Here is a 10,560-nt window from a genome sequence, read left to right on the forward strand (position 1 = left end):
ACAATTTTAATACACAGGAATTGCCAAATTCGGTTGGGTGATCTCCCACAGTGCCCTGCACAGACCCTGTACTTGTTAGGTGCTAAAAAAGAAAGTATTGAATTACAGTGAGTCATGAAGGAGTTGGAAGTGGGGTGCATGGTCCAGCCAGATGGGAGGTTATAGCCTCAGATCTAGAGACAAGAGCTCGCTTACTCGCTGAAGTTTTTGAGAGAATTAGAGGCTACTTTCCCTTGACTATCTGGATACTCGAGGGTCAGCAGTTTCCCATATGGCATCCCAGACTCCGGAATTAACTTCCCCTTCCCTTAGCCTAGCATCAAACCACGAAGTAGTACAAAGGGCACTAAAGCAAAGGCCTAGATTGAAATCTAGCTCTGTATGCACTAGCCAGGTTTTCCCTGCAAACCACTTCATGACATGGGCCTCAGTGTCTTCATCTATAAAATGGGGCTAATAAATCACCTCCTTCACGAGTTACCATGAGGTCTTAATGAAGTTATATATGTGAAAATGCTTTAAGGGCTGCCCGTGTGTTGTATTCTTATAAACGTCCTATTACCCAGGTATTCTTCCTGCCTTCTCCCTCCCTGCTGAAGTTTTGCCAGGAGGGCTCAAAACAAAGCCTTACTCTGATTTAGAAAGTCCCCAACCTAAGCCAACCCCAGGTCCTCTGCGCTTGTGATCTTCTGGTCCTGAGCTTCAGGGTGATTCCAGAAGCAAGTTCCCCAAGTTGGAGGAAGCCCAGCTGGGGAGGTGGCATTCCAGGCAGCATGTCAGAGGGTGAGTCAGGGCTAGGGCAGCCCTCCTCCTCTCCTGGCTCTTGGCTCAGGGCCCAGGCTGGGTTAGTCTCATTTGCATATATCTGCATATATGCAAGTTTCACCTGTGCACCCTGGCAGGGCCCTGGAGAAGACACCTGTGCAGGGGTATCCAAGGGAAACCAGAGTGGCTGGCTGCTTGCTGCAGAATCCAAACCTAGAATCTTGATTCATGGTCTGTTCGCCCATCAAATTCCTGAATCTCTCAACCAAACACATGGCTTCTTCCTGGGGCTCCTCTGGTTGCCCAGGCCAGGAACTTCAGAGTCATTCTTGTCTCTACCCTTTTCCGGTACAGTCACCAGGCCCAGTAGAGTGTGTCTTTGAGCCACCCTTCTCAAGCTTCCCCTCCTTTCCATTGCCTCTGCCACCAACCCACTGGGCCCTCCCTCCTCACTTCACACTTGACCTATTTGCAACAGTCTCCTAAATGGGTTCTCTGCCCCCTGACTCTTGCCTTTGCAGCCTACTGTGGTACCCAGGATGCTCCCAGGAAGTCTCTCAACTCCCATCCTGGTCCTCCTCACTGCCCTGGGGCCCCATCCTAAGCTCTTGGTTGGCGTTTGAGGCCCTCCGCAGTGTGGAACCTCCTGACTCTCAGTCTCAGCTCTTTCCCCACTTCCTTGCCTTCCAATCAAGTGAGTACGGACCCTGCACACACTTTTTTTGTGTCTCAATCTTCTCATCTGTAAAATGGGGCATAATGATAGGACTCCCCTGCAGGGTTGTTTGAAGATTTCCATGAGGAAATGCATGTGAAGCACAGTACACGAATCCACAATAGATATTAGCCATTACTGATATTATTACTTCTCCTACCCCCATCTATAGGGGGCATGTCTGTCCTGGGGGCCTCTCACTCAGCCCTTCCTCTGCTCTTGCTGAGTGGTGCTTTGCCAGGTAAGACAACACTGTGGTAGTTAAGAGGACAAGCTGGTCTAGGTTCCAATTCTAGCTTTAAGGCAAGTTGCTCAAGCTTTTTGTGCCTCTATTTCCTCATCTGTAAAGTGGGGGATAATATGGATACTTACTTCATAGAATTCATGTGATAAACGAAATGATGCATGTAAGGGCTTAGCATAGTGCCTGGAACATAGAAGACACTTAATAAGTGTTAGCTATTGTTATCTTTATTATCGTGTTACCCAAGATGCAGGGCCTCAGATCGCCATTGCTCCTCTTATCCCCCAAAGGTCCTAGAAGGTTCCTTAGAGGTGTCTCCAGGAACTGTGCCTCCATCTGCATTCTTCTGTGTCCCAGGCAGCCAGAGAACCACTACCTGCCTGCTGCTCCTCCCCATTTCCTGTGGACAGCAACCGAGGCAGCCAGTGCCCCTATGGGCTGGTTGGTGGTTGGGGTGAGGCTGAGCTTCCTGCTTCCCACTAGTTTTGGGGCACATCCCGCCCAGAATTTGGGCTGGAGGACAGCTTGTCTCTCCCAGAGTTTGGGAGTGCCGCCCTCCCCCGCCCCCCAAGATCAGGCCTGGACACTTTTGGATCAGCTCACAAGTTGAAATGGGCCTTCAGGGGAGGATTGGGGTAAACTGGTTTGAGAAGATGGAAATGAGTAACTCAGTTCAACTCAATTCCTCTGGGAGGCCATAAACTGAGAAAAGCCCCCACCCAACCCAGAGAGTACAAACTCTTCCCTCTTCTTTGCCCACTTCCATGTCTTCCAGCCTCTTCCAGGCAGCAGTGATGAACTTCCAGTGTGTGATCCTTTTCCATCAGGAATTAATGAGGGGGATTGACAACGACGTGGGTAGATGTGGGCTGGAGGAAATGCGCTAGCCACCTTCTCTTCCTTAAACAGTCAAACAGCCAAGAGTGGGCCTGGGCCTCTCCTCTCGGCCTAGTGCGCCCGCCTCCCCTAGCTGAGCCGGGTGGGGGAGGGTTTGGAAGAGAGAGGAATTGTGGGGGTGAGACTGAGTTTCCTCTCGCCCTCCCCCATCTGCTCTTCTCTCACACCAGGCCTGACTGGAGCCCGAGGAGGCTGTACACAGAGGGGAAGGCTGCAGAGGTTTGGGGGGGCTTTTTATTGTACTCGTGATTATTTTTCTCACTTTGGGAGCAAAGGGGTGCGGATGCGTCTGTGGATGCCCCCGTGGTGGTCCAGCTCTCCTCCCCAAGGCAATATTCCCCTCATTCTCCCAAGCCCAGCTCAGAAGACGGTAAGGCTGTCGTCTTCTCTCTGACTTCGCATTACAGACTAGAATGCGGGGACCGGACCTGCCTTTTTCTTGAGAAAACAAAACAAAACAAAACAAAACAAAACAAAAGTCCGGACCTCAAAAGGGTCGGGGAGTCAGTAAGTGAAACCACCCCAGCCGTATAGACCTTCCGTGAACCGAGGGGGTCCAGAAGGGCGGGTGTGAGTAATGCGTGTGTGCTGAGTGTTTGCCGCGTGTATCGTGTATGTATGATGTGGTTGTGTATGTGCTGAAGATGTTCTGGTTGCCGATGGAGTGTGTGCTGCGGATGCCGGGTTATGCGAGTATGTGTCTGTGTTTGTGGTGTACGTGCGTATTCTGTGCGATGTTGTGTGCCCTTGCACACAGTCACTTCGTTGGTGCCCGCTGGATGCACCTCCTCACTCCCGCCACGTCCAACCTCCGGCTTCCACCCCGGGACCGGGCGGTGGAGACCTCGGCTGAACGCCCTAGTTTCCGTACTGGGATCTAGAAAGGTTTTCAAAACCTGGCGGAGCTGCCTTCGTTCGGGGCGCAGCGAATTCGTTGCAGCGGGGTTGGTCTCCTGGCCTCCCGCCAACTCTCCTCGTCCCGCCGCCGGCGCCGCGCCCCCCAACCCTCTCGCCCCTAAGAGTTTCGGGCGCGCGGTCCCGGCTGTGGGTCAGCTCCTCTCCCAGGCCCGCCGTGTCCGCGGCTGGGACACCCGGACCTGAACCCCGCGCCCACGCACCCCCACCCGGACCTTTCCCGGCTCCTGCGCTCGGCTGAGTCCAGCTCCGTCGCCACACAGGGCAGCACCTCCATCGAACCTTCAAACCCGCCCCATTTTTTAACCAGTTTGTTTTGTCTTGAACGTGTTCGGTGATTTTATATGTATATATTTACATATTTAAACGTCCCAGGCAATCCCAAATTGAAGACTTCCTAGAGCAGAGTCTGAAGTTTGAGAGCGAAGCGACGACAAGAAGACGCGGGGACAGTGTCGCTGAGGTCGGTGGCGGAGACCCTCGTGGGGGGATCCTCCCGCCTAGTGCTGCCGAGATCTTGAGGTGGCCCTGACCACAAGGCCTCTCCGCTCCGCTCTCCTGGGAGCTTGTCCAGGGCCGGGCGCCTGTCCCGGGGAAAGCTCTTTGGGCCGCGTGGAGGTGAGCGCCGAGCAAGCGCACCGCGGGGCTGGCGGAGACATCAGCGACCAGCCCGCCGCCCCGCGCTTATTAACTGCTCCATCAGAAAAAAAAAAAAGGAAAAAGAGACAGGATAATTCAAATTTTTAGGAAAAGCGAAATCGTAGTGGGAGGGAACTCAGGCCTCTACACACTGTCCCTTCCTCGGGCCTGTCTAAATGTGGGGGCTTTAACTACAGCGCACCCCGCGGAGCGGAAGGAGGACTCCCTCCACCTTCCCCAACCCCGCCAAACCGAATTATTCACAAAGTTTCCCCAAACCGAGTTACGACGAAAGCCTCGCCAAGTCGGACTTAAATTCCACTGAGAACAGACAAAACTAAGCTAAAGTTTCGTTTGGGGACTGTGGGTGGGATGGAGGAGAAAGGCCGAGGTCTGGGGTCGCGGTGGAATCTCTGTTCCGCCGGGCGGATCCATGTAGGTGAAGCGTGGAGAGTCTCCAATGCTGACAGACCCGGGCGCCCAGCTCCAGAAGCAGACGCCGGCCCTTTTGCTCCGGAGCGTGCGACCAAGGACTGTGCGGAGAGCCCTGCGCACGAACCACGTGTTCAGGGGGTCAGGAAGGGGCACTGAGTTGGGATGAAGTTCCCCGCTTCAAGGGAGAGTCCGAACTCGGGGTAACCACAAGCAAGGCACACATCCCACCGCCGCAGATGCTTATTCTGCTCAAAGAATCATTTACCCGACTGGGTAGGGCTGTATTTGCCAGGCGACCCGCAAAGAACCTGCAAATCAGCGTGCACCGCAGGGACTTCTCAGGTCCAGTCGCCGCTCCCCGCTGACTCCCGACACTGCTGCGGCCTGGTGTCTCCCACTCAGAACTCCGCCGCCGGCTCCCAGCGCCTCTCTTCGGTGCTGGGGTTCTCCAAGCGAGCTCCTTTAGCTAAGGAAGAGGACCTGTGGGAGCCGGGAGAACCACTTACAGCTTTTGTGACAAGCTAGAAGCTGAGATATGGGTAGTGACAAGAGCAAGTTAATTCGTTTTAATTTTCCTTTCCCCTTCCATTCTTCCTTCCCCCTTTCTCCTCCCCCTTCTGCTTCCTCCTCTTCCTCTTCTTTCACTATGTTTTTAGGATTTTGGTTTTTTGCAATTCATTCTAAAGGAAATGACAAAAGCTTGGAGATCTTAAGTACAGCTTCCTCCTTTTATCCCTTCTGGATAAAATGAGTCTCAGAGATGTGAAATGGTCCATCCAGTCTATCACCGCCAGCCAGCTGGAGGTTGAGCTGGGATGAGAACCCAGGCCTCAGTTCTCCCAGGCCAGCCCTCCCTTCCCTCTAATCAAACACACGTTGACAGCTCTTCCTAGCTCCCATCCCTGTCCCTTCTACCTTTCCAGATTTTCTCAGGCCCTGAGGTTGGTGGGATGTTGCATCTGTCAGAGGGGACTCCTCCCTGGGGACGTTTTACAGCTAGGTGCCACAGTCTCCAGCCTTTAGAAGAGGGAGCCCTGAAGAGGGAGGTGCTGATGGAAAGAGAGGTTTCCTCATTTGTGTACCAGGGATAATAATAGTACCGACTTCACAGGTTGTATTGTGAGGATGTTGTATTTCATAAATTCTAAAGTGTTGCAGGGTGTTTCCTACTGCTGCATAGGGGTGAGGATCCTCCATGAGTTCAGCAAAGCCCTCTGAGAGCTAAGGAGAGGCTCTCACTACCCATCTCCTGGCTTTGGGAGATGCTAGGACAAGAGCCCTGTGCAAAATTCACCCTGCCCGTTCTTGCTAGGTCCAGCACAGAAAGGAGCCTGGGTACCTGGGCCGGAGGAAGTATCCTTCCACCCACTCTTTCTGTTCCACCTCAAAAGTACCTCCTTTGTGAAACTTTCCCTGACCACCAACCCCACCGGAACCAGCATTCTCTTGCTTGGCTGCACCAGGAGGTGCTATCCTTGGAGCCCACCATGGTGCTATTGTGTGGTTACCTCCCTTCAGAGGAAGATGATGGCAGTAGAAAGGAAGCTTTAGGATAGATCCTTGTAGGTTCATAGCTCCAGCTCTAAGGAGGCATAGAGTTGGGTAAGAAAGGTGGGGAAAGATGGTCCCATGTGGAAATAGCATTTCTCAACTGAGCAAACCCTGCTGGATGAAAGGGAGGGGGTTCTTCAGATACCCAGAGGAAGGGCTCCCCATGGAGCTCCTTCTGAAGCTCCAAGGCTTAGGGTGGAGAGCTCAGAGCCAGGTGCCACAGGTGTGTTTTCTTAGAAAACTAGTCTCTGTCTATTCCAGCAGGGAGTCTAGTTTAAAGCCAACTTGCTCTTCCTCCCCATAAAGACACCTGACTGAGGAGTTCAACCAGCCCTGCACACCACTTCGATCTTTATGTCTCCCCAAGGAGACCTAGGCTGGCCACCTCCAGTACCTTCTCTTACTCTTTTAAGCTTCCCTGTTTCTCTGATCTTGTCTTGTCCCACCCCGCAATTCTAAGGATGCTGCCTTCATTCTGAGCCCTGATAATAAGAGCGTATGTGTATGTGCCAACATTAATATGCCAGCTCAAGTTGCCATACTCAAGAAAGAAAGGTGGGTATGTGGGTATGGTGAAGACTGGTGGGTTTGGGGATGTAACCGTCTCTCCCCTTACATGAAAGCAGCTTAGATGTCTGTAGACAAGTATCTTATTGAATGGGTACATGTGCTTAAGTGTTGATATGCTTGGATTTTCTGTATTTTTGAGTGTGTATACTGGCAATTCAACTTGTATAGTCTTGGCGCTATGAAAGAGACAAGTATAGTGCTTCTATTCAGGGATATTGCTGTTCATCTCTGAGTATGGAGGTGTGTATACATCACAGCCTATACTCTGTATTTTCAGATCTATAAATTAACCTCTCTGTTCATGAAGGAATACTAATGTGGACATCGCTGTAGACATCTGTACATTGGTATGTGCAACTGCATATGTTGTATTTGGATGGAGTCTCTGTGTAGTTGTGTACATGTGGTCACAGAGGCTTGTACACGTGGACACCTGTTCATCAGGGTCTTGGGCATTACTGTTTAGAGGCAGGTCCTGCACAATGAAAATGCGCCCGCTGAGCCGGGCCTGTTGTATTTCCGGCACCCTCTGAGGAGCCATCAAACTGGACTCCCCACTCCCATTTTTGTCCCATTTTGTTCCATTTCGTGTACGGTTTCAGCCTGATGCGGCCCCGTGAAAGGCTGGACGCCGCACGGACAAGAGCCCAGATAGCGAATCCCAACTGTGGCCTCGGGGGCTTGTAGGAGCTGCGGTGTCGCAACCTACCCGGGGCCCCTGCCGGAAGCGGAAGCCAGGACCGAGTGGCGAGGGAGCGGAGAGGCGAAGTCGCGGCTGTAGCTGCGTACCTGGCGGAGGACGCCCTGCGGGGGTTTGCGCGCCCAGCGCTCGCGCGTGCAGGGTAGGCTGGGTGCCAGACGATTATTCTCCCGCCCCGGCGTCTGTTTATCAACAAACTGCCGGAGCTCTGCAGCGACTCATTCCGACGCGCTGAATAAGCTGCGGGCGCTGGCGGTCTGTTCTCGACTCCCCTTCAGGTCCGTGGCGGCGGGATCGGAACCGCAGTGCTGGTCCCCAAGGGCGGGAAAGGGCGTCTGCAGATTCTGCGCACCCCCGCCGCCACAGAGCATTCCACCACTGCGCTGCGCTCCCCTTGCCCTGTGGTCATCTCAGACCCGTCAACTCCCTCGCGTTTCTGCCGTCAGGGCAGTGGAGTTTCGAGACTGCCCCAATCGCCCGGCAACCCCGGCACCCCCTCGGAGAGGACTCCAAGACATCTAGGCCAGGAGCGAGTTCACCGCCCCCCTGCATCTGCCAGTTCAGAATTTCCCTACCAGGGGCTGCCCTGGGGGGCGGGCCCCGGCTCCATGCCTCGGTGAGGTCACTGCGAGCGATAGCCAATCCTGGACGTCTAAGTGGGCGGGGCCCCCGTCGGGTCCCGGGAACCGAACCCGAGAGCCAAAAAAGGGGGCCCCCATAGATTTAGGGGGGAGGGGAAAGCCATGGGGGCACCCCTCCGAAACCCCTTTCCCAGGCGCGCGCTCTCCGCTGGAAAGGCGCAGAGAGACACTTTGCCCCGGATCTTAAGTGTGGAAGGGGCTAGCTTGGGGGCCCATTCGGCCCCAACACCCCAGGCTTGCAAAAGAGAGAGCTGGCAGAGGAAGCGGACTACGTGCTGGGCTATGGCCTAGGCCCTGCGGCCCGCGCCCCGGCCGCAATGTCCTCTTTGCCCTGCTCCCTCCCTGTTCGGGACGCCTCCAAAGCCGTCTTCCCGGACATCGCCCCCGTCCCATCGGTAGTGGCTGCCTACCCGCCAGGCCTGTCCCCCGCAACCGCAGCCGCCTCCGACTTGCCCTACTCTGGGCCGTATGGCCACCTCCTGCCCTATGCCTACACCGGGCCGGCGACCCCTGGAGACGCTTACCTGCCCTGCCAGCAACACGAGGCGCCCTCTCAGCCTTCTCAGCAGCAACGGGAGGCAGGTAAGTCCAGCCACCGCGGCTCTTCCCACCTCCCGGCTCCTGCCTCTGTGCACCCCTAAACTTCGCCCTCACCTGGTTGGGCGCAGCTAACGGGATTCAGAACTTAGATTCCACGAGATCAGGGGGTGGGGGGAGGAATGGGGCGGGAGACAGGGGGAGGGGCGGGGGCGAGTTGATCTAGGTCTCCTTTCTAGACCGACCTGGTTTCGATTTGCAGTTGTGCGAAGCCGGGCAGCAGGGCTCCCTACCCCACCTCTCGGAGCAACAGGGTTGTGTGTACCTTCGCGTAACGGAAAACTGAAAGAATCCAGATGTGTCTGTGGGTGCCTAGCCCCTTCCCCAGGATTCTCTCCGTCCTGCACTCCCCTTCCCCAAGTCGCCCCTCTTCGCAGAGATTGTCATGTCTCAGAAAGCAGTACTTAAGCCAAAGCCTGAAAAATAGAAATCAGGTCTCAGATGGAGAGCAGAAGCTGGGGCTTATTCGAGCCCTTCCCCACTCCCCCTGGACCTTTCCAAAAGTGCCTGACCAAGACCGGAAGCTGGCCTGGCAGAAACTGGGGCTAGAACCCCACCACCCATTGTTATAAGAATGCAGCCACAGGTGGGTCAGTCAGTCTCTCATTGTAAACCTCAGCCTGCCAGCAGGAGCAGGGCCCCCTATCATCTTCTCCCCTTGACTTGGAGTAGGTTAGGCCCCAGTTCCCATTGCCTAGGGCAACTTTGAGCTCCTGAGAAAATTCTCACTGAGGTCTTCAAAGAAACCAAGGAGCTAGCCTGTCTTCCTGGTCCTGGGTGTTACAGGGCAAAACCTATGCAACACAATACATCCACCCACCCATCTGTACTGGCTCTGGCTCAGACCTCAGGTCCCCTGCACTCCCTGCCCCTACCTCATTGCCCCTACAGTTGTCTTTGTCACAGTTTCCTCCAAGGTTGCACATCCGCCTGGTGATTTCGCTGGAGTTAGCCCAGGACCAAGACATTTCCCTCCTTTCTGTCATTCCACTGAGCTAAAAGTAACCCTAGAGATCTGGGAGCTCAACCTCCTTGGTGCACAGATGGGCACACTGAGGCCCAAAGAAAGGGTATGCATGGGCCAAGGACACAGCCTGTTTTCCAGGCTCCAGGCTTTGCAAATTGACTTTCACTGTATGAGGCTAGAAAAGAGGATTTTAGGAAACTTCCTCAGAGCCCCCCAAAGTTAACCACCTTCTGTACTAGAACTGGGGCTGCCTCTTCCAGTCTGCTGAATCTGTCATTGGAGGAGGAGTAGTAGTTGTTTTTTTTTTTTTTTGGAGGGGGATGTCCTACAAATGATCTAGTTTCTCAAACAATCCCTTGGATCTTTCCCTTCAGTATATGCTAATATGGTACTTTCATATGGGTGTGTGTCTGTAGTTGGGGTGGAGGAAGATAACCTTGTCCTTAAGATAACTGTTGGAAATGGTGATGGTATTTTCAGCCCTGTGGGCCAAACTCACTGTCTTCCCTTTGCTTGGTCCACCCACAAGAGAGTGGAGAGTTCCTTTTCTTTACAGAATTTCCCCGGATGCAACGAAAACTACACACATCCTTAGACTAGATTGTAGCACTTTTCTACTGAAACTTATAGGTTTGGCTTGCTCTAGATTGAATGATTGGGGTGTGAGAGACGGCTTGGGGGGGGTCCTCCTTTTGTATCCACTCAGTGTCCACCCCCGCCACACACACACACACCACCCCCGCCTCAGGAGGAGGTTTGACTCCAAGTGAGCTTCGTGCCACCACCCCTTTGAGCAAGCAGGGCAGTGGCGCCTCCAGGGAGGTCCTCCGGCTTTATAATCGCGACCAGGGCAGATCCAGTCGTGACTTGCTGCAGCCAGTTTGGAGACAGGCAGCTGTCAGGAAAGGAACTTGGTGGGGGTGG

The 10,560-nt window shown here is 54.2% G+C and overlaps 1 protein-coding gene across 1 annotated transcript in view; it reads left to right on the forward strand.

Annotated features, from left to right (window-relative positions):
- The first annotated feature begins 7,516 nt into the window (after window positions 1-7,516).
- DLX4 (distal-less homeobox 4) overlaps window positions 7,517-10,560 on the forward strand; it is a 6,388-nt gene continuing 3,344 nt past the window's right edge. Inside the window, exon 1 of the mRNA XM_006924783.3 lies at window positions 7,517-8,654. Coding sequence (XP_006924845.1) covers window positions 8,390-8,654 — 265 coding nt within the window. The 5' untranslated portion in view covers window positions 7,517-8,389. The remainder of the gene's footprint in view (window positions 8,655-10,560) is intronic.

This window comes from Pteropus alecto, unplaced genomic scaffold, assembly GCF_000325575.1.
Source record: "Pteropus alecto unplaced genomic scaffold, ASM32557v1 scaffold98, whole genome shotgun sequence".
NCBI classification, from domain to species: Eukaryota; Metazoa; Chordata; class Mammalia; order Chiroptera; family Pteropodidae; genus Pteropus; species Pteropus alecto.